The following is a 24190-nucleotide window of genomic DNA, read 5'->3' as shown; positions in this document are numbered from 1 at the left end:
CGTTGCTCTTCAGGACTAGGGTTTTGTTCATGCAATAACGAGAGGACGTGTTCTGAGAGTTTATCATCGCCAACATTCGGTGCTCTCTCTGCAGCGATCTCATTTATTTCTCACTGCAATCTTTGAGGCAGGTATTCTTATTATCTCCAATTTATAGGAGAGACTGAGGTCCCCAGAGGTTGTTACTCTGCTCAAGGTGATCGTGTGGGACATGACAAAGGAGGGATCTGACCCCAGGGAGTTGAGCTGTAGACCACGTGCCCTGCAGTTACATGTGATAGCACCCGCAAGGGTGGGCACATGCCTTCTCCTCTAGTCCTCCTGGAATAACAGACAGCCCCCCACCCCATGCAGCCCCCTGCTTCCCTGACAACCAGAGAGGGGATGAATCACACTCTCCCTCATCATTCCCAAAGCTTTAGCTGACCTTGATGTTGCAGAGATCTGGAACTCCTGACTGATAGGGCTAAATGATTCTTTGATGGGGACTGTTCTGTGAATCGGAGGGAGTTTCTCAATACCCCTGGCCTCTACCCACGAGATGCCAACAGTATCCCTTTCTCTATTTCTAACAACCCAAAATGTCCCCAGACATTGCCACACGTACCCTGGGGCAAAATCACTCCAGGTGGAAAAGCCTTGGGTTAAAGTATGATGGGGACTCAGCTGGCTCCTGGGACCACATGCTTCCTAGACATCAGCTGCCAGATGGTGACCCAATGGACTCACTCTGGAGTACAGAGTGAGCTAAGAGAATACATCTGCACATATCTACAGGGGTTGGCTTCTAGATCCCTGGATTCACACGGTGGTGCCTGTCCCTGATTTTCTCTTTCTCCCAGAGGGACCGGCACACTTTCAGCTGAACACCTTGTGTGGAGGCCTCTGCGCACCAAAGGGAGGTCCTGTTAGAAGAGACGGTTTCCGCTGTTGAGGAATTGAGACCAATAAGTAAAATATAAGTTTGTGAGATAGAAAATCACACTTCACTAAAATAATTATTCATTTATCTGTTTTATCATTCACTTATTCTTATGTTTAACCAATCTTTGAGCAAGGTGTGCTGTGGATGGCAGTGGGATACAACGATGAACCATATATATTTGACCGTAGAGCTGACAGCCTCGTTGTGAAGACAAGCTAGTAAACAGGAGAGTACAATGATTACAAATTGAGATAAAGATGAAGAAAGAAAGAGAGAGAGAGAGAGAAAGAAAGAGAAAGAAAGAAAGAAAGAAAGAAAGAAAGAAAGAAAGAAAGAAAGAAAGAAAGAAAAAAGAAAAAAATAGATGACTGAAATGGAAAATCACATTGACCATTAGGGAGTTGGGGGGGAAATCAGGTGACCCTGTGGGTAAAGAGACTGTCAGGATGAAAGAGGCCTAGACAGGGAAAGGGAGGAGCAGATTTTCTATGTTGGAGAACTACAAAGACCTGGAAGGAGGAGAGACTTTGGTAATTTTAGGGAACAGGCAGAAGAATTTTGGCATTTGACTCCTAAGAAAAAGGACATGATGGAGATAGAGCCACTAGGGAGGTAGGACCAGCCATGGTAGGAATGGCCCAGAGAGTGCAGAACCCGAGAGCTCAGGAGGTCACTGAGGAAGTGACACAGATGAACTAAACAATTCCCTGTCACTGTCACGCAGGCAGATGGACTGCAGGAGACATCAGCACCCCTCAAAGAAGAGAAGGAACTGGTGGTGTGGAGATGGATACCAGGGCACAGAGTTTAGATTTATTATGGAAACAGAAGAGACAACCCAGTTAATGAACTAGGCCTGGAGAATGAGGGAGAGGGAAGAGCCCCGCACAGACTTTAGAGCTAAATAGACCCAAATTCAGGTTCCAATTCCGCTGTGTGACTCTGGGGACATTATTAGCAATCTCTGCAATCCAATTTCAGCCTCTGTATGGAGGGAAGTGAATAAACAGTGCCATTGTGGGAATCAAACAAGAAATGACACCACGGACTCTTACAGATTCGCTCTCCTAGAAAGTTAGCTACTGAATTTTTTGGATTTTTTTAGAATGTTTTTAAATTTGTTCTAATTAGTTATACATGACAGTAGAATGTAAGAAATAGGCAGCCCAGAACTGGGAGTTCCCCGTCACTGAAGGTGCTCCAGTTTATGCCGGGTGGCTCCTTGCCTGGAGTGCTGGGGAGAGGAAAAATGCTTAGCATGAAATCTTGACCCAGATGTTCCTCCCAGGTCCTTGGCTTTGGTGAGAGGGAGCCATGTTGGAAGTGCACCTCCATTTTTAAGTGGGAGGAACAGAAAGGCATTCTCTTGGTGGCCTGTACAGAGAGCCAGTCACAATGATCATGTTGATGAAAAATCCCAATGAAAAAGGGTAAAAAAAAAGCTGTTCATGGTGGAATTGAAAGATACTCTGCCTGAGGACTTGGCCTAGGACCTGAGAGGTTTTACGCCTCTGATTTCTGATTTTGGAGACGGCAAAGACTTTTCACCTGAAAAGCAAGAACCAGTCCACTTTCTGACGTTGCCAGTTTAGCTTCTCAGAGGGAACGGTGGGCTTTTTTCTTTCTTTCTTAATGGGAAGTGGTCACAGCCATGAACTTTGCAAAAGAAGCAGGTTAAAATTTGTCCATTCTTGGCTAATGCAGTTAGACGTTTTCTAGAAAAGGCAATGAGAAGTGGTCATTATCCATTATCTGCATGAAATATTTCAGAGAAAGAAGCGGCGTTTGCCAAAAGAAAGAAAAGATGTTTGACTTCGAGCCAGGCAAGAAGGAAATAAGATCACCTCCCAGCTCTGTGGGACGGCTGCTAACGATGTTATTTCAAGTAGAACTGGAATATACATCTGAAAAAATACAAATGGCGCTTCAGTTTCATATACTTTCTGAAGGTCATTCTGGATAATGATTCACTGTCCCTTTTCTTGGCAATAATAATAATGGTAATAATAATAAAAATAAAAACTTTTTCATCTTGGAAAGAACTATGTTTGTGTATGTGTTTCTATATCCTGTGTAGGAAAAATTACAGAAAATAAGTGCACGTATTTTGCTGGAAATGGTTGCTACAGCCTGAAAAGTCAAAGTCGAATAATCTTAATTTGATAGCAAGATCTCAGTCCTTCTGTGTAGTTTCTTTGTTCCTGTTTTTTTTCACTTTTCTCTCCTCTGTTCCTGATTTATGGCTCTCTTGGTGTGAGGATAATACAAGGATAATGATCTCTAAACTGGAGCCACCAGAAAGCTTATGAAGTGGCCTCCTTCTCACCCTTCTCCATGAATATTTTCCCACTCTGCTTTTTTAAATTGTCACCAAGACACGTCACAATAATAATACATGCTGGACTGAAATTCTACGTGGCTGAATGTGAGATATTTTTCCTGGAGACCTTGAGCTTTGAGCATTAGTCATTTCTCTCAATGCAAAGCCCGAGGCCTCTCACAAAGACCTTTCTCTCTCAGATGGTGGCTTGCGCTATTTCTTGAGGATTACAGACATGATCATTATGGGTAATGACCTAATAACTTGCTATTCGATGAATGCACATCACTTCTACGGAACTTCCCGGCACATATACCACTGGCTCCTTGTACAAATGATTTTATATTAAAGAACAAACCCCAAACTGGAGGAAGCTCTTTTCTTATGCATGACACTTACAAAGCTGGTTCGTATCTAATGCAAATACCATCTAAAAGCTGTTGGCTTGGAATAAGATTTACGGATAACAAAGAATGCCGAAGCAAACTGATTTCAGCCGCCTGTAGGCTAAGGTTGAAGACCAGGGCGCACGGTGTTTGTAAAGTGCCTGCAACAGTGCTGAGAAGTTGGGAGATAGTGCTACAGCCTGGGTTTTCCATACTTTTGGTAGTGGGTACTGCTAACAATCCAGAATAGATACTGGTATGGCTCCCAGTTTGTTGATGAGCATGCGGGGCCATTGAGAGTTTCAGTTCCCCCATGATCAGGGTAAGTAGTAAGTGACAGACCTTAGTTCGGGTCATGACACCAACGTCCTGGACCATCTCACCTATGTATTACTGATCCCTGAATCAGTGATTTATCTCTTTCTGGCTCTATGTTCCTTGTGTAATATAATCAGGGATCAGTTGTCTAAATAACAGGTAGTTACTTAAGTCTGCTCATGGAGCTGGTGTGCCCTATGTTCCCTAGGAACATAGGCACAGAGAAGCATATTGCTAGACATCTTTCTACTAATTAAAAGTTTTATAATGAACATCAGGCTTCTCAAACCTCCTTGAGCATATGAATGCCCTGAGGATTTTGTTCAGTGATTCCTATTCTGGAGGCTTGGGGCAGCCTGAGATTCTGCATTTCTAACAGGCTCCCAGATGATGCTGATGCTGCTGGTCCACATTCTGGGTAGTGAGAATTTATAGTGCATTTGTCTTCCACTTCCTCCTTTATCCTGAGGTGGGGGGAACAACTGATGAGGTAGGCAGGCTGGGATGGTCAGTACCATGTACCAGATGAGGAAACTGAGGCCAAAGAACTAGTGTGAGCGAATCACGAAAGCATATGAGATCTTCTGCTCTTGAGTTGTCTTGGCCCCCAGCTTAGAGGTTGCAAAGGACAGGCCCCAGACAAGCCTGTTTCATCCTATAGTTGAACCACACAAAACATCTGGCAACCTTAGACCCTGACAGCTTCTCGGGCAGAGGCTGTATTCTTCCAGACTGTAGCACTGTTTAGGCACCCACAGCTTCTGCAGTTCTCTCTTTCTTTAGTTGAGTGTCCACCACTACAGATCTTCATTGGGGAGGGTTGCTTTTCTTCCACCTGGTCTACTTTGTCCATTGCCTTCACCTGACTTCCTATAGGAACATGCGACCTTTTCATGACTTCTGTCTCCCAACCTCAGGTCCAGCTTCTGTCTGTAGCTCATCTCTCTCTGCTCCTTGGCCTTTGGAGCACCACAGGGGCAGAAGTCCCCTTGAAATTCAAACTGTCTTATCTATGGTGGCTGCAGAATAAATATTTATTGATTCAAGGAATAAACAGACAGACCACAAAGAGTTGACCTAGTGTCCACTACCCTGACTTGAACTATCACAGTCCTCTGTTGCTGCCTAGTGGGACGTGGAGAAAGTCACAAAGCATAATTAGAAAATAGCCATATAGGCCTGGGGCTGGGGATCAGTGGCAGAGCGCTTGCCTCGCACATGTGAGGCACTGGCTTCGATCTTTCCCACCACATAAAAATAAACAAATAAAATAAAGGCATTCTGTCCATCTACAAATTCAAAAAAAGAAAATAGCTATGTAGTCTAAAGAGCTGGGACAATGACCCAGGAACGTGCCAATGACAGGACATTAAGAAAAATGGATTTTTTTTCATGCAGGCCCCACCCGGTACACATTCATTACACATGTGGAACATTCCAATGAACTAAACAGTCTTTGGGACTTTTTTTAAGGGACGTGGTTTGTGATGGTCATCTATTTCCATGGGGCACCGACGGTCCCAGGATGCGCCTCCGTTACCGCACCTACTCTATTTCCAACACACCTTAGACCCAGGATTCTACTTGACATCCAGATAGAGGAGGGACCAGTGTGCTTCTCTCCACCAGTGTGTGTCAGCCACACTTACACTAATGAGTTCTGTATGATGTGGCAGGAACGAAAATCCATAGGCCAAGAATGTGGGGTCGCTGTTGAAAATTTTCCTGACTGGGAATGTGCGTGAACTTCATAGCTTCCACAGACTTCAGAGAGAGTGGGCCTTGGATTTCGGTGCCTGGATTCTCTGTAAATGAAGAAGATGAGAGCTCTGGGGTCAGGGGTCTCCGCAGCCCTCTGGCCTCCCACTGTCCTGAAACAAAAAGCAGATGGCTCCCTCAGAGGCCCCTGCTCTGGGCCTGGCCACCTTCGAAAAGTAGCTCAGCTTCCTTGAACACTAAATCCTCTGTCTCTGCTCATCCTGCCAACAGGAGTGCCAATTAGTGCCAATAATAATATACATACTAACGACTTATAGACCACAGTCGCCAAAACACTGGAGACCATGACAGGCGGCCTTGCTCTGTATCTTGGCTTAGCACACCTACTGGGTCCATGGCGAGAAGTCCTCCCACCCCCTCATCTGCATCCATCTGCACATTGCAGAATCTCCGTGTGGTTTTAAACTGTCATTTAGTGTGGGAGATTGGCGAAAATGATCCTGTCAGCATGGGATATGCAGTTAAATGAGATCTTAGTTGCTCTCTGGCTTATTTTTGAAAATCAGCCTTCTTGAGTTTTAAATTGTTCTTGGGTTCTAAGAGTTCCACCTCTCCTGCCGTTTAAAAACCTGTCAGCGATTTCACTGTGAATACTCAGTTGAGGATTTTCGAGACAACTATGAGAATGTATACCAGCAACAATCTGATGTCAAACATCTGACCACCTGCAAATTATTTTTCACAATTTCATTTAAATCTTTGTGACTAGAAGATTGGGAAACAATAGAAGTGGTCTCTTTAAAAAAAACACAATAATTTTACTTTTTTTAACATTTAACATAAGATTTTTTTTTTAAATTTCAGGGTCATTTCTGAATTTTATCCACATCTATTAGGGTCAAACATTTGCAGCAGTTGGAAAGTGGCATTTCTCTTTTGTTAAACAAAGAATTCTGGAAATGATTGCTTTACTATGAATCACAGAACACTTAATGGATTTTGTTTATTATGGGTAAAATTCGTCCATATTTTCACAGATCCTTCTGTGTGGCTCTTGTTCTTTCATTAAAGTCTGTTCACCTAAAAGCATAATTTCTGATATCTTGCAATATTGGTGCTTATTTACTATCTTCGTATTTAGATGGATAAATCCAAATCTTGTTACCCAGAGAGTGGGACACAAGTCAGTGTTTTGGTTAGTCTGAAAAGATGATTTTATGTGTGTGTTCTTGTTTTGTTATGGAATCAAGTTGATAGGATGATTGTAATTCACACATGATCTCTGTTGGTCGGGGGGGGGGGGGTCCTTCACTCAACTGAGGTGCCAGTCGCACTGCTAAGGACCAGAGTTTGCAGCTGGAATCATCCTCTTCCGTTGTCTGATCTATTCATTCAAGCATTGAAATCATTTGTAGACAGGATGCGACGGTCTATGCCAGTCGGCGATGTGGGTGCTGGGGAGGATCAAGCTCTTCCTTTGGAAGGATAGATATTTTAATTTCACATTCAGTGGGAGAACACAACCAATCAATAGACAAACAAATAGGACCACTGGCAAGTACTGCAGGGATTCGTCGTCAGGGTGATATGCTAGAAAGTCACCGAGAGAGGAAATGGGCCAGGGAAAGCCCTGAGACGTGCAGTACAGAGGAAGAACTTTCTGGGTAGACACATTTGCAATGTCAGTGAATCACAGTCAAGAAAAGGGTTGGCAGGTTTGAGAGAAAAGAAAGAGACTATTGTGTCTTAGACATGGAGAGTAGGGTGCGGGTGTGCAGGAGGGCAGCAGGACCAGGCGACCAAACCCGGGGCTCCTGTGGTCCATGCAGAGGATCTGAACTTCATTGCAAGTGCAACAGAAAGACACCGCCAAAGTTGCATCAGAGGAAACTCGTGGCCTGACCCTTTCTGAATAGAAGGTTCTGACGGCAAAGTGTAGAAAGACTGTTGTGTCACCCCAGCGGACAGGAGGGCAGCCCCATCTGAGCAGTGGCCATGCAGTAGAAGAGAAATGGTCTCATGAGCCTGTCACTGAGACGGAACTGACAGGTTGCTCATGAATGAGCTGTCCTGGGAAGGGAATGCATGTGGCCAGAGTCAACGTGGTAAAGGATGGAGGTTGGGTTGGAATGGGGGATGTTTGTCACCGTGAAGTTTGACCTTCAACCCAATTCAGCAAAAAGGTTCTTCCTGTACCTTGGCATAATTGTGATCGTTTTTTCTTTTGTTAAATAAGAATAAACCTGCCACTCATCCAGTTATACCAAGAGTCACACATGATGCAATCCTATTAAACAAATCATCGATAGAGAAGAGAGACAGACACTCATTATCCACCAGATTCCCCGTATGCTGGCTGCTTTCCCTCTCTCGCCTCAACTGCCGGTGGCAAACAAAATCACTTAAGTCAAGTGAACAGTTTTAAATGTACAATATTAAAATGTGTTTTTAGAAACTCCTTGGAACCCTCAGCCATTGTTAAAATGCACTCACTTTGACAGATGCTTTGGCACTTTTTTTATGAGGCTTTTCAACGCGTTACCTTATCGGGTGCACGAGATTTAGTCTGTTCTGCAGAGAAAAACAGACAAAAAGGGTCTCTCAGCACGAGTTACTCTTCTGTAAAGGTTATAGTAAACATGTCAATGCCTAATTAAGCAGAAAATTTTATCTGTATTGTGGGGGAGGCGTGTGCTGTCTGCGACTTTTCTTCTGGGGAATCCATTTAGAAGGACAAAGTAGATTGTGAGGTTGAGCTGGTCCGGAAGGCGCAGCTTCCAAATGTCAGCAGAGAGAGAGAGAGAGAGAGAGCGCACTTCTTTTCTCCCTGTTTGAAAATGACTGTATTGGCTGAGCAGATTTTGTGTGAGAGTGTGTGTGTGTGTGTGTGTGCGCGCGCGCGTGCACACCAATGTCTCATCAACACACACAACACGAAACCTGATTTAATTCTCAGCTTCCTAATAAGCATCAGGCACAGAGTAAGGCACAGAAAATACTAGATTAATAAAACCCAGAAACACCCTTAACCAACTGTGCGACAGAAAGCCCTCCTTCCCTCTCCAGAGTCTTCACTTGCTCTGTGCATGTACATATGTGTTGTAATCACACTGCACGTGTGCATGTGTATACATGTGCGTTGTTGTGAACACACTGTGTGTATGTGTGTGTACATGTCTGTTGCTGTGCTCGCACCGCCCCTAAGCAAGGGATCATATATCTCAGCCTGGAACCGCGCTACCTAGTGCCTTCTACTCAGTGTCTGTCGGGAGTAAGATCACCCTTTGCCTTTTCAAAAGTGACCCTATTTTGATTGATGAAATTTGTCTGACTTTTGAAGCATCTTACTTGGGTTAGTGACTACTTATTATTAATTTTTGTAACATAGATGCTCTCCTGGAACCTAATGGTGTAACTATTTTTGTAAACATACAGATTATTCCAGAGGAGAGAGATGTGGAGAGAACAACAAAGATGGCCTGACTCAGTAATTTGCTGGCTTTACACTGCAATTTCCTTGCAAGTAGAGACCACTTATTAATGGTTGTTTGACTAGACCTAGTACGTGTTGTTTCTTTAAATCAATTTATGCAACTAGAGACCAGCAATACCAATATAATGAAAAAATCCACTTGTGGGCTTGCTGAAGAAGCAACCCCACATCGATAGCAATAAAATAATGAACACAACTCCTTAACTCGTGCAGTGAATGCTCACGTCTTGTGTTATGATACCACAACCTTAAAATCATGGGCTCCTGGGCTGGAATTGCAGCTCAGTGGTAGAGCACTTGCCTAGCATGTGTGAGGCACTGGGTTTGATTCTTAGCATCACATATAAATAAGTAAAAATAAAGGCCCATTGACAACTAAAAAATTTTTTTTAAAAATCATGGGCTCCTGTATCCAGCATTCCCACAGTTCTCCCTCCTGAGGTGGTGATCTTTTTTTTTTTTTATTTATTTATTTTCATTAGGTTGGTGATACAAAGAGTCCAGGCCCCCTGGGCAAGACTGTAGATTCTCTCATGCAACAGATTTGGGTTCATGTCGGGACCCTGCAACCTTGGCTGTGTGACTTTGTGTGAATTCCTTAAGTTTCAGTTTCCCCTATCTGTGGAATGAAAATAATAATAGTACTTGTTTCATGTAGCTGTTAGGTAAAATGAAAAAATGTACTTGCAGTGATTAGCTTGGTTCCCAGGAGACAGTAAGTGCTCAGTTAAAATTCTTCATCTTCAGCAGAAAGCAATAAATAGAAGGGCACAGGGATGGAGGACAGAATAAAGGAGACTTTATTGGTGGGGCTCCTGAAAGTTAGGTCCCAGAATCATGAGATCTTTAAAACATACATTTCCAAGTTACTTCCTCTTTTGAACTGACTGTATATGGCTAAGGTTATACAAATTCGATTCTTTAGGAATATTTACTATATATAGAAAATATTCCTTGCTGTTTAGTAAATGATTTTATACTATTTCAGTGTGCACTTGATAAAGATATTGATAAAATTTTTTTGTCAACTAACAGTCAAAATCTCGTTTAGCCAGTTAAACAGAAGTTTGACTTTCTTTTCTTCCACGCCTCTTGTTAAGAAGTTAGTGGCTGTGGGCTAAGGTCTTCATAGATGACCTGCTCCCCTCAAGGGTTGCCCTTCTGGGGATGTTGAAGGCTGGGCTGACTGGTGGAGGTGGCCCCTGGTTCCAGCTGAGCTTGTCTGTTCATGGTGAATTTACTGCTCACAACTATTAACATAGCTGACCTTTTTTTATGGTTCTGGGTTACTAATAATGTCTTCTAAGTTCTACATATTCTGGTAGCTTATTGTGATTTTTTTAAAAATTAGTTATTAACATCTCAAAACCATTGTGCTTTTAAATATTCTTGCTCTTCGTCATTGCCTTAGCCTTTGGAGTTCCTGACTCCAGCTGCCTTAGTCCTCACAAACCCCCTTCTCTTTGAACTCTGTCTGCCTTTTCCCAGGACAGACCTTCAATGCAGGACTATCTCTCTTCTAAGCTTGATCCTTGGTGGATGTAAATAACAGCACCTGCTTCTAGGGTGTTTTTCCGAGTAGCCACCTGCCACCAAGAGAGAGATAGAAACTCATATGGAAGATATTGCATTAAGATCATGCAAACCTTGCAAATCCAAGGCTGAATCTCCTTTTCTTGGGTATATCTTTGGTTGCATTTTATCCACGTGGCTCTGAAAAGCCAGGTGAAGAAAATGAACCCATGGGCATAAATAGTCATGTTCTCCATCTCCATTGATGGATACTTGCCATTAATTCCCTTTGCACCACCCCCATGTCTTCATTTTCCCTCTGCAATTACTGGCCCTAAATCCTTTCCGAGAAGGGAAAGCATGCATCCCCAATAGCATTCTGCATCTACAAATCAACTGTATAATTGGCATCTCATGACGGGTACCCACAAATCACGGTGCATTTGAAATTACAGGAATAAGATCGAGATAGCATTTTAGCCTTGCCTGGAAAGGTCTTCATAAGACTGTTTGAGAATAATAGGATAGTCCCCAAACCTCCCATTCTAGCACTATTTGCCATTATTTAAAAATCATTATATTTGCTGAGCTTACATAATTTTTCAGCTATCAATGGAAGATTTTATTTGCATACTCCATAATCTCCCTTCCTGTCGCGCACCTCTCTGCAAATAAAAATGTTACAACAAAAAGGCACTGGCTATCAAAAATATATTGGCTGTGCATTCAAATTAGTTCGGAGCACTTAAAAATGGTACATTCAGATGAGTGTTTGCCAATATATCTAAGTGTTTGGGTAACTTTACCACTGAAACACCAAGGTCAAGTCTTAGTTTTCTCACAAGCCAACATCCTTCTCGGTTATGACTTTAATAGGATTTGCATTTCAATCCAGATTTCCTGAAAGTCATGCACGTTAATGAAACTGTCCCATTATAGGAATATTAGAATGATATTCCTTAACACAGAATCATTAACTTGGGATTCTAAGCACTTGGAGAGAATGATAAGTCTTGACACTTTTTTTTAAGGCAGTCCATGGCATAAAAGACACCATTTGGCTTTTCCTGTTTCCATCCCTGGCAGTTCATAAAGGTGTGAATGAAATTGCTGCCCAGTTCAGCATGGCAAGCGCTCCGCCTAAGTGGGGACATGGGAATGGAATGTGTCATTTCATCTCTTCTCCTTCTCTTGCAGGCTACGCCCAGGAGGAACAGCTAAAGGAAGAGGAGGAGATTAAAGAGGAAGAGGAGGAGGAGGAGGACAGCGGTTCAGTAGCTCAGCTTCAGGGAAGCAATGACACGGGGACAGACGAGGAGCTAGAAACGGGCCCAGAGCAGAAAGGCTACTTCAGCTGCCAGAACTCTCCTGGAAGTCATTTGTCCAATCAGGACGCAGAGAACGAGTCTCTGCTGAGTGATGCCAGCGACCAGGTGTCAGACATCAAGAGCGTGTGCGGCCGAGATGCCCCGGACAAGAAAGCGAACGCTCACCCCAAGCTTCCAAGCGAGGCACACAATTGCATGGATAAAATGACCGCCGTGTACGCCAACATCCTGTCGGACTCCTACTGGTCTGGCCTGGGCCTCGGCTTCAAGCTCTCCAACAGCGAGAGGCGCAGTTGTGACACCCGCAATGGCAGCAACAAGAGTGATTTTGATTGGCACCAAGATGCTCTGTCCAAAAGCCTGCAGCAAAACTTGCCTTCCAGGTCGGTCTCGAAGCCCAGCCTGTTCAGCTCCGTGCAGCTGTACCGGCAGAGCAGCAAGATGTGCGGGACTGTGTTCACCGGGGCCAGCAGGTTCCGCTGCCGGCAGTGCAGTGCTGCCTACGACACCCTGGTTGAGTTGACTGTGCACATGAATGAGACGGGCCACTATCAAGATGACAACCGCAAAAAGGACAAGCTTAGACCCACGAGCTATTCGAAGCCCCGGAAACGGGCTTTTCAGGATATGGATAAGGAGGATGCTCAAAAGGTTCTGAAATGCATGTTCTGTGGTGACTCCTTCGATTCCCTCCAAGATTTGAGTGTCCATATGATAAAGACAAAACATTACCAAAAAGTGCCTTTGAAGGAGCCAGTGCCAACCATTTCATCAAAAATGGTCACTCCGGCCAAGAAGCGTGTGTTCGATGTCAATCGGCCTTGTTCCCCCGATTCCACCACCGGATCATTTGCAGATTCGTTTCCTTCTCAGAAGACCGCCGCCAGCTTGCAGCTGTCCTCCAACAACCGCTATGGCTACCAAAATGGCGCCAGCTACACCTGGCAGTTCGAGGCCTGCAAGTCCCAGATCCTCAAGTGCATGGAGTGTGGGAGCTCCCACGACACCTTGCAGCAGCTCACCACCCACATGATGGTCACAGGCCACTTCCTCAAGGTCACCAGCTCTGCCTCCAAGAAAGGGAAGCAGCTGGTGTTGGACCCACTCGCGGTGGAGAAAATGCAGTCCTTGTCAGAGACCCCAAACAGTGACTCTCTGGCTCCCAAGCCATCGAGCAACTCAGCATCCGACTGTACAGCCTCGACCACGGAGTTAAAGAAAGAGAGCAAAAAAGACAAGCCAGAGGAAGCCAACAAGGGTGAAAAGGTCGTGAAAAGTGAGGACTATGAAGACCCTCTCCAAAAGCCTTTGGACCCCACCATGAAGTACCAGTACCTGAGGGAGGAGGATTTGGAAGACGGCGCCAAGGGCGGAGGGGACATCCTGAAGTCTCTGGAAAATACTGTAACCACAGCGATCCACAAAGCCCAGAATGGCGCCCCCAGCTGGAGCGCGTACCCCAGCATCCACGCGGCCTACCAACTGCCAGAGGGTGCCAAACCGCCTTTGCCCGTGGGATCCCAGGTACTGCAGATCCGACCTAATCTCGCCAACAAGTTGAGGCCCATCGCTCCAAAATGGAAAGTCATGCCACTGGTGTCTGTGCCCCCAAACCTGGCCCCGTACACTCAAGTCAAAAAGGAGTCGGAAGACAAAGACGAAGTCGTGAAGGAGAGTGGGAAGGAAAGTCCCCAGGAAGAGGCATCGTCCTTCAGCCACAGTGAGAAGGAGCCCTTCCCCAAAAGTGAACCGCCTTTGGAATCCAGAAAGGCGGAGCCGTGTCCCCTGAAGGAGGAGGACAAGCTGATGAAGGAGAGCTGTGAGAAAGAGAAGCCGCAGCCCGTGGAGCCCGTGTCTTCTCTTAGCAACGGATGCGCCCTCGCCAACCACACGCCGGCCCTGCCGTGCATCAACCCACTCAGCGCACTACAGTCCGTCTTGAACAATCACCTGGGCAAGGCCACCGAGCCCTTGCGCTCACCTTCCTGCTCCAGCCCAAGCTCAAGCACAATTTCTCTGTTCCACAAGTCAAATCTCAGCGTTGTGGACAAGCCGGTTTTGAGCCCTGCCGCCTCCAGACCGGCCAGTGTGTCCAGGCGCTACCTGTTTGAGAACAATGACCAACCCATCGACCTGACCAAGTCCAAAAGCAAGAAGGCCGAGTCCTCGCAAGCACAATCCTGTACGTCCCCACCTCAGAAGCACGCTCTGTCTGACATCGCCGACATGGTCAAAGTCCTCCCCAAAGCCACCACCCCCAAGCCTGCCACCTCCTCAAGGGTCCCTCCTATGAAGCTGGAAATGGATGTCAGGCGCTTCGAGGACGTGTCCAATGAAGTCTCAACTTTGCATAAAAGAAAAGGTCGGCAGTCCAACTGGAACCCCCAGCACCTCCTGATTTTGCAGGCACAGTTCGCCTCGAGCCTCTTCCAAACATCAGAGGGCAAATACCTGCTGTCTGACCTGGGCCCGCAAGAGCGCATGCAGATCTCAAAGTTTACGGGACTCTCCATGACCACCATCAGCCACTGGCTGGCAAACGTCAAGTACCAGCTTAGGAAAACAGGCGGGACGAAGTTTCTGAAAAACATGGACAAAGGACACCCCATCTTCTATTGCAGTGACTGTGCCTCCCAGTTCAGAACCCCTTCCACCTACATCAGTCACTTGGAGTCTCACCTGGGCTTCCAAATGAAGGACATGACCCGCATGGCCGCGGACCAGCAAAGCAAGGTGGAACAGGAGCTCTCTCGGGTGTCGTCGGCTCAGAGGTCTCCGGAAACAATAGCTGGCGAAGAGGATTCAGACTCTAAATTCAAGTGTAAGTTGTGCTGTCGGACATTTGTGAGCAAACATGCAGTAAAACTCCACCTAAGCAAAACGCACAGCAAGTCACCCGAACACCATTCACAGTTTGTAACAGACGTGGATGAAGAATAGCTCTGCAGGTATGGGTTTGCTCCCAGGCCGTGGCAACCTCAGCCTTGAGAGGAGCTGATTAAGGGAGATGGGTCTGCTTAGAGGCAGCCCGTGTCTCCTGAGGCCAAGCAGGACAGTAGCTCGCTGCAGTAGAATTATTTTTATGAAGGACCAGAACATGATAAATAAGTCCTAACCCTTCTCTCAAGTCCTCCAGTTTAGAGTGGGGGGATAGGATAAAAAGGACTTAGAGAGGCCACATCCGCCTATGTTGCTTCTAGGCCTTCATGATATATGATCCCCAAGGCCCAATCTCCCCGGGGCCACCAAGGCTCTCCCTCCTTGTAATGAATAAGTGCTAACTTTTCACGGGTCCATTCTACGCCCCCCCACCTCACCTTTCCAGAGCAATGCTAATGACTGACAAAATGGTCAAAAGATGAGCAATCAGGATGGGGGACTGCTAGGGGCAGTCACTACACAGAGATTTCTTAATCAGCTCATGAATAGCTTAAAGTTGTCTTTATTATTGTTACTTGTAATAATGCTTTTTGCAGCTTGCTTTTAGCAATTGCTACCTTTCACCTCCTTCCCTTGTCTATTTCCTACATTAATTTTCCTATGAAAGAGCATGTGCCCTTAAGGAGATGGTAGAAAAATACTCTTCTCTGCAGAGAATTGAGAGGAAATGAGAGGAGGCCTATTTTCCTCTCTCATCTCTTGGTTTTCTTGAGGGTAAACTATCATCAGAGTCCACCTTTAACAGAGAAAGATGGAATGTATGCCCTTGAGATTTTATTTTACATAAAGAAATAAATGGCTCTCTGCCCACTTCCGGTCAATGCTCACGGGGTCCTACAGCTTAAGGTAATTTGCATCAAGTATCATACAAGTTCATGCCTTGAGTAGTCACTGGATACTCAAACTACTTATGTCACCTCAGAAGAGAGGACAGAGACAAAGGTCAAATGCCTTGGCTGATATGTCGCACCAGCCATTTTCAAGCGTTAAGCATAAGCAAGGCTGGGTCATAGCAAATTGCTGCCATCTCCTTTTTTGCATTACCTCTACTTCCTTTTCTATCCCCTTCAGCACGACACCCCCACATGCTAAGGACCCTCACACATAATCAGACAGTCCTCCACTGGGGCCACATCCAACATAAGGACTCAACAGGAACTCAAACTTCTATGTCTACCAGTCCAGTTTAGGTCATGCTAGATTACAAATTTGCTCTTAATTAATTCACAATAAGGTATGGAAAGATAATAATAACATATGAGTTCTGGCCACCCCCTGTTGTCAGAGCATTTGTTTGGAAACAGGAGATTTTCAGATCAAGCTCCAAGGGTTTGGACACTATATCATTTCCAGGAAGAGAGGCATATTTGTATGGCATGGCTCTGGCCTCACCCCACGCAGGTAGGAAGATTTTCCTAGCATGAGGATGGCCCAGATGATATGAAAGGCTAACATATCTGATGCAGGACTCTTCCCTCAGTGAGAAGATCTGAGCTTCTGATTGGGGCTTATATGAAGACCATCTTTTTTGTTTGCATGTTTTTATCATAATAATTAAATGTTATTGGCAGATTCACATTTTGGTTTCCAGCATGATTTTTTCAGCTCATCCTATTGAATGAAAACCTAAATGCATCTATTGAATCCACAGGTGGGCCCAGGGCTCTGCAACATCCTATTTATTTGCTATATAACATATTACATTTTATGTAACTTGCTATTATGCTTTTCTGGTCCTTTAAAAAAAAGGTGGACATACACAGAATACCTAGAGAAAAGAAAGATATTTCAAAGCCAATTGCAGTGGGTCCAAACCAAGAGGACAAATAGGTGATGTTTATTTTGTGCTATAATAAAGACCAATTTTCCACCTGTTAGGTTTGTAATCATTTTTTAAACTGCGGTATGTAAATAGGGAGAAGGGAGAAAAAGAAAGCTCTCATCCATCCTCAGTCAAAATCTGAAAAGTACAATATCTGCTCTAGAGAAGTAAGAGTAAACCAATAATTTGGGAAAACATACACAAAAGGTACTTGCAAATCTGTTAAATACGTAGATAAGATAGCTACTTTCATCTCTCTAGGCATTCGTACAGAATAAACGTCTCTAATGTGGACCTTCAAAGCACCATGTTAAAGTATAATCATTCCAATCCAAAGCTCCATCCTTAAGTAACCACCATTGTGATATGAATCCGAGAGGATTGCAGAGGAACAGGTTGGACTCTTTGGGACTCATTTAAAGCGGTGCGAGTCTGTTTGTGGTGCCATGTGTGTAGAAAGACAGCGCTGGTACTGGGTGTGTTTGTGTCAATAGGAAAAACATCCCACTCTGCCTGAACGATTCCCAAGCTGTGTGGAGGTGGGGTCTCTGGGCTTTGCTCACCTGGGGAAGAATGCCTCGACCCTCAGGGTCCTCTTTTAGAATGACCTCTATGCCACACCTTGCCCACAGCTTAGAATTATGCATATTATGTTTTTAAATGGTCACAAAATGATAGCCCTGCTATCTGGATCTCTAATCTCAAGTCGGTTTGAGTGAGAGCACAAATGGTTGACAGTGACGTGATGTTTTAGAAGCATGTAGAGATGTTTGGGGAAATTTGGGAGCATTAACATATCTTTGTTTTCTGAAAGATATAAATTTTGACCTGAATTTTTCTTTCCTTTCTTGGACATATCTTAAATCCTGCAGAATGTTCTGCCAAATATTAAATTCAAATGTTCATTAAAAATTCATTAGAAAATATTAAATGTGCATCCCTATTTGAGGACATAAGTAATCTACAACTACTTCAATATGTATTTGTATACATCTTTAAAAGCCACATGCTCTCAAAGAATAGAAATTAAACAGAGAGTAAATCATTGAGACTAAAATGCATAAGGATTTGAAATTATAGTCGTTACCATGTAGTACAGCATACAAGTTTAACAGCACACCTAACCTGGAAATGGTTGGCAGAAATGTATTCTAGTCCAATAAGCTGCCACCTCTATTACAGACAGCTTGATGGAAATACATGTTCAGGGCCAAAAGCACATAAGGTTGCCAGATAAAATACAGGAGGGACATCCAGTTAAATCTTCATTCCAGATAAATGACAAATGTATTTTTAGTATAAGGAAGTCTCAAATAATGCATGGTCCATACTTATATTTCAAAAAGCATCCATTAGAAGGGGAGGTACTGAGGAATGAAATTGACCAAATTATATTGTTATATTGTGTGCGTGTACAAATATGTAACAACTAATTCCACTATTATGTATAATTATAATGCACCAATAAAACATGAAAAAAATCATTTATTGTTTATCTGAGACTCAATTTTAACTGAGCATCCTGTATTTTTATTTGCTAAATCTGGCAACCCTTACAAACGCTTAGATTATGGCAGCCTAGCAAGAGCCGAACAGGCTGGACTAATTAACATCTGTAAGAGAGATCAACCGTGTCTATATTCATTAAATAAGCACTCTTCACTCCCTCCATCCCTCCCTCCCTCCTTCCTTCCTTTTTTCCTTTCCTTTCTCCCTCCCACTTCCTTCTTTCCTTCCTTCCTTCCTCCACTCCCTCCCTTCATCCCTCAACAAGTAGCCATTGTACTTTACTATGCACCAGATTCTATTTAGCAATAAAAACATAATAGTGAACCAGCAATCTTGCCATCCTAATAGCAAACTGTGCCAGGGCTTGCGGCAAACATTTACGAAACATTATTTCACATGATTCTCACAAGCAACCCTATAGAGTAGAGGTTGATTCAAACACATATGGAGAAAGAAAGGGGAGCAGATAGATTCTGTACACATTTCTCAAAGTCCCACAGTATCTGAGCCTCACTCATTCCGACCTAGAAGGCTATCTTCCACAAAGTAAACTAACTACCAGGGTGAGAGACCACCTCGTCCTGGCAGACAGACAGCTCAAGGGCAGGAGCTGAGAGGGCACACAGGAGGGACCTCTGCCCATCCCAGGGAAGCCGGCATGAAAGTGGTGGTTTCAGAGCATCCTTTGGGAAGCATGCTGACTAGGAAGGCCACCCAACCTGACTTCAACTCATCCAATTCAAGCCTTGCCCAGTTCAGCATCTATAAGATGTGGGCATAACACCCCTGTCCTAGGAAGGCTGGGAGAATCTAATAGATGCATGTACTTATTTTCCAAAGAGTCTGTTACATAGTAGTTTCACACATTAAAAAAAAAATCTACATGGGGTCTCCACAGGCCTTACCGTGTTCCAAAGCCTTACCTGAAGTGTGCAGAATTTGAAGCCTTCTCAGGCTGAACCAATTAACACCTAAGGAGGTACCCCCTTGAATGCTTCAAGCTGCTGTCTGACTAAGAGAACATGATAGCAAAAGTACCGTGCATTGGCCTCTTGCTGGAAGCCAGGCATCACTATGCATAGCACCCTAGTTTTGCAGAGAGGTAACCTGAAGCTCAAAGAGTTTCACAATTTGTGCAGGAACTTTGACACAGTAAGCACAGAGGTACGATTAGAGCCCATGCCTTGCCAATGCTCATCAACTTTCTCCTGCCTCTTGGGTTCCTCCTCCTCTGAGGGTTCCAGGTGCTACCCAGGCCAGATGAACCCCCAGCACTCAGAGAATAAGGCTGGAGAAGGTGGACAAGAGTTGGAGAATCTGGACCGAGCTGAGGCTCCAGATGTGAGTCTGAGGCAGCCATGCCTCACTTAATGACAGAGACGTTCCGAGAAATGCATCTTTATGCGATTTCACCACGTGTGACATCGCACAGTGAACAAGCTAAGACAGCAATGACGTCATTAGGCGATACAGTCTCGTGGAACCACCGTGGCGTATGGAGTCCAAAAGTCAGTTATGTGGCACTGACTGTATTGCAACCCAGGACCCTGGGGCTGGCCCGCAGGGTGAAGCAGAGAACCCCTGTTCTTTTTATTTTAATTCCCTTGTTCGGTCAGGTCATTACGCATTCACCACGGTAATGTCTAACCAAGACGCGACCCAAATCTCCCTGAAAATATATAGGGCATTCTGGCTCTCTTAGAAATTCATTTTGGGGAAACAAAATGAGAATCAGGAAGAGAGGGTCAAGTCGGAGAGGCTGGCAGCATTTCTCAAAGCAGCAAGAAAGAAACGCAGGGTCTTCCCTGATGTTTGCATGGTATCTGAGCATCTGGCTTCACTCTGCTCACGTCAACGCGGCTCGTTCCCACCGCGCTTTCCCCTCATTTGGACTTCCGAATGCTCGCGCCTGACGTGTATAATTTGGTGCTTTAATATAGAGTAACATTATTTTTCATTTACTCCCGTCTGCCATCAGTATCATCTTTTCATTTAACCAGATGCAATTCTTTTTTCTTTCGCTAAATTGAAAATCCATGAGCGACAGGGAGTGCAATGTTTTAATTAGCTCATATTTTTTATATGGATTTATGTCTTTAAAATACATTTGTGTAATTCTTCAGCTAAATTAAAAACGTCTTTCTGCGAAAGCGAGGAGGAGAAAATAAAGAGCTAAATTGTGTCATTAGCTTAGGTAGGTGCGGATGGAGGACGGGGTCTAGCGGAGGGATACAGGACGGCCGCGGCCACTCCCCCACGCTGATTTTGAACTTGCCCTTGGTTTAAAGAAGTCTTTCTCTAAAAAAAAAAAAAAAGGCTTCTCGGAAAATGGCTTGGGGAGGAATTTTTCCAAGGCCCCTAGTAAGTAAACAAGCAGTTACCTTCAGTGAGCTAATTTGAAACCGAACCTGCCGCCAAACAGAACAGAAAAATAGGAGTCATAATGATAATCAGTTTTCCCCTGCATTTCTCTCTTTGTCTATTTTTTTTAACTATCAAGTTTAAAGCTTTCCACGATGCTTTTTTTCTACTTTATAGGAGACAAGTGACATTCCGTGGTAAATGGGAGAAAAAGCCATGCAGAACTGAAATCTCTCTAATGCATTGACACTAACTTGCCCTCTATTGTTGGAAATGAGCGAGCGCTCATGAGTGTTCATCAAACGGCTCCTAATGCAGTTAAAGCATTCAGCTATAATTTCTCCTTGCATTTATAATTACTGTCATAGACTGCACACCTCGGTGAGCAGATTAAAGCTATAAACTATTTAGCTGCGGCTCTCCGACGAGGAACTTGATTTGTCTGGCAGGAGTTATTTGTTAGGGAGCTTGACACTTCACATAAAAATGACTCAACTTGATGAAGAACAATGCAGTTTTAGCAATGCGGGGATTTTAAATCAGTCAGGACGCCACGCCCTGCAAGAATCGCAGGGCAGTTTGTTAAATGATATGTAGGCCACGGAGATAAGAGGATGTGTTAAGGGGACCAAAATAGAAGAGGATTGGGTGCAGCTGCTTCTCCTCTGGAAGATCGGGAGTTTGTTGAAAATCAGCGTGTGTCATGTTCTCCTATTAAATCCAGTGTCAATGTTGCATGAGGCTCATCTGGCAGGGCAGAGGGAGGCCAGCAGCCCCGGAGCCTGTCACGTTTGGGGTTTTGAGCACTCTGTGAGGCTGTTGGGAACCTTTGCCTCCCAAAGCCCAGGACACCTGCGTCATGTGGGAAGTGGGGTTTGGGTTTGTTCTTATTTTTCCTGGACTCTTCTTGTATTTCTTTGTCTGTTTGCAGGAGGCACGTGATGTACATAGGCACAGAGTGTTTCCTTTGTGCTGATTCTATACCTTTTAACTGGGAAACCAAACAAAAATAGCTATTTCCCAGCTCAGATTCTTCTAGTTGTTGCACCTGATGACCAGGAGCTGGCTCTCCCAGGTATCATTAGCAACTTTTGTTTGATACGGGATCATCGTTCAGCCTCCCGCTCCTCACAGTCATACACAAACAAATGCACTTTAAGACTAGAGTTCAGGATCAAGCCTGCAGATTTATCAGCAACAGCAATGGGTGCAGGTGCCTAAATATTAGGGGTCACAAATACTAGCATTCCAAGGACTGAGAAGTAATGGGGACTCCAGCAGGCAGGGCAGGGGCTGTGACGCATTAGAGCAGGGAGCCCCTGGGTAGCTCCACAGTTACCCAGACACCTGGGAAATCCCAATCTCTGTGGGAAAGCTCCCAGTATTTAGATGGAGAGAGTTTTCCTGGTATGTTTTGGTTTGGTTTTGGTTTTGGTTTAGTTGTTGCTCTTTTGAACCGTCTTCAAGCTAACCAAAGTGGGTCTGAGACCAGACTTAACTCTAAGCTACCAACTTGCAGCCTCTGAATCAGATGGCAAGCCAAACATTGAAACCAGCCTGTTTCCTGGTGTTCTTTGTCGCCCTCTTCCTTCAGGTAACCCCCCAACTGGTGCTAGGACCTTGATTCTTATGTTCAGTGCCCCTGTCCCTGACTCTAGAGGAAGTGACACCTCCCTCTTGTGATTTAATCTGGTAGCTTCTACATAGAGTAGGAGAGCAGCTGAGCTCTTGGTAGGTAGATGACCAGTCACATAGGCTTGCCAGAAATAGGGAAGGGATAACTTGGGGGATATAGGACAAAGACCAGGAAAGTTCAGAGACACTGTGGCCGTGCTGCTGTCCTGACATGACCTGGTTCCTCCTCGGAGGGTGGACATCTTTCTCCTTTTATGGATACTTCCCTCCCTTGCCGAGCACTTCCTGTGTGTGCATGCTGTTCAGGCAATGGGGATGTGGCCACCATCAGGACGGGCACAACCCAAGTCACTCAGCTGGTGGGGCTACGTGTGTTAATCCTGATGATCTTCAGTCAATGCCAGTGTTTCCCAGCGCATTTGGGTCTAAAATTTACTCTGAATCCTCCCAACAAATCTGCAAGGTAGATATCATTCCCATTTTAGAAGTGAGAAAACTGAGGTTCAGAGAAGGTGCTTCAGGTGCCCAAGACCCACAGCAGCAGGTGGCCTAGCTGCAACTCTAGACCACATCACAGGTCTGAGCTCCAGGCTCCTCACACAACCACGCAGACCCTGGCTTTGGTGTGTTTTGAGCAGTCAGTGTTTCCAAGCATATGCGTAAAGTCTTAACAAATCTTAACATGTAGCAATGCCCCAGTTGTAGCTATTTACCATGTTCCTGCATGCCTAAAACCCTGGCCCGAAAGCTCGGAGCTCAGAAAGAGCAAGCAGGTACATCCCCCTGCCTCTGAGGTTGCACCAACTTTAGCCCACATACACTCCTACACGTGACCCCATGTTCTTGCTGGTGACCACAGGACCATGGCATAAGATCCTGTTCAGTGAAGGGAGCTCTCCAGTGATTCACCACAGCTTGCCGATTTTCATACAGAGGCTACCCCACATTCACCCACACACTGTGGGCTGAGCACTTCCCATGTGTGCGTGCTTTTCAGGCAATGGGGATGTGGCAGCCATCAGGACAGGTACACCCCAGGCGCCCTTGGGGAGACAAGCAAACCTATAGGTCACACTGAAGAGATGGAAATGAGCTTGCGGTTTCCAGGGGGCTCAGGTCCTGCCTGTGGTTTAAATGTTCCCTACAAAACTCAGGTTGAAATTGCACAGCCCTGGGGCAGGGCTAAGAGATGGGGCTTCGAGAGGTGATTGGGATCAATGCGACGTCACGGAACTGATTCAGTTATCACAGAGGTGGGTCAGTCTTCGCAGGGATGGGTTTCTGATGAGAAGCGTGAGTTTGGTGGACAGTCCCCTCTCTGGGTGTGTCACATGGTACACTACCAGGGTCTCTCCATTTAGCACTTTCCAGCCTCTAGAACCATGAGCCGAACGCACTTGGATTCTTCATAATTTAGTCAGTGTGGGTGTTCTGTTATAGCAGCTAAACATGGACGAGGACGCTAGTCTCTGTGTCAGACAGCCCAAGCAGTACCTGCGAGTTGGGTTCCCGAAGAGGAAGCAAGAGCAACACCAAGACCCTGAAGGCGAGAGCCGGCCCAATGGATCGGAAGATGTGCCAGGCAACAGTCAGCTGGGTGGGGTGTGTCAGGTGACCAGAGGTCTCCACTGGGCGAGCAAGGGCAAAGCACTGAGAATGACAGCTGAAGAAAGCATCCAAGGAGTTCAAGGACTATGGGCTGAGCTGGGGAAGATGGGGAGAAATAAGGCCCAGAGAGGGTAAGTGAGTTACCCTGGGCCACACAGTTAACAGACTTCACATGTCTGAAGAAAAGGAGAACCTTAACTGGGCACAGTTGGGAAGTTGGCCCAAGAGAAGGAACACGTTGTCACACCATACGGGAGGTGCAGGAAGGGTCTCCGTGGCAGTGAGTTGAGCAGGCACCTGGAGCACAGGACAAG

The 24190-nt window shown here is 45.2% G+C and overlaps 1 protein-coding gene across 3 annotated transcripts in view; it reads left to right on the top strand.

Moving 5' to 3' along the window:
- The window catches only part of Tshz2 (teashirt zinc finger homeobox 2), a 435121-nt gene that overhangs the window by 230737 nt on the left and 180194 nt on the right, over positions 1 to 24190 (top strand). The window contains exon 2 of one of the 3 annotated variants that reach the window (XM_046433126.2): positions 11871 to 14822. In XM_046433126.2, the coding sequence (XP_046289082.1) occupies positions 11871 to 14822 (2952 nt within the window). Of the gene's footprint in view, positions 1 to 11870; positions 16518 to 24190 lie in introns of those variants that run through there. The other 2 variants (XM_058575540.1, XM_046433125.2) reach the window with 2 other exon arrangements.

This window comes from Marmota monax, unplaced genomic scaffold (genome assembly GCF_021218885.2).
Source record: "Marmota monax isolate L192 unplaced genomic scaffold, Marmota_monax_Labrador192_F-V1.1 WCK01_AAM20220418_F8-fsc00014, whole genome shotgun sequence".
NCBI classification, from domain to species: Eukaryota; Metazoa; Chordata; class Mammalia; order Rodentia; family Sciuridae; genus Marmota; species Marmota monax.
Note: the sequence above shows the minus strand (reverse complement) of the source record. Positions and strands in the feature narration are given on the sequence as shown.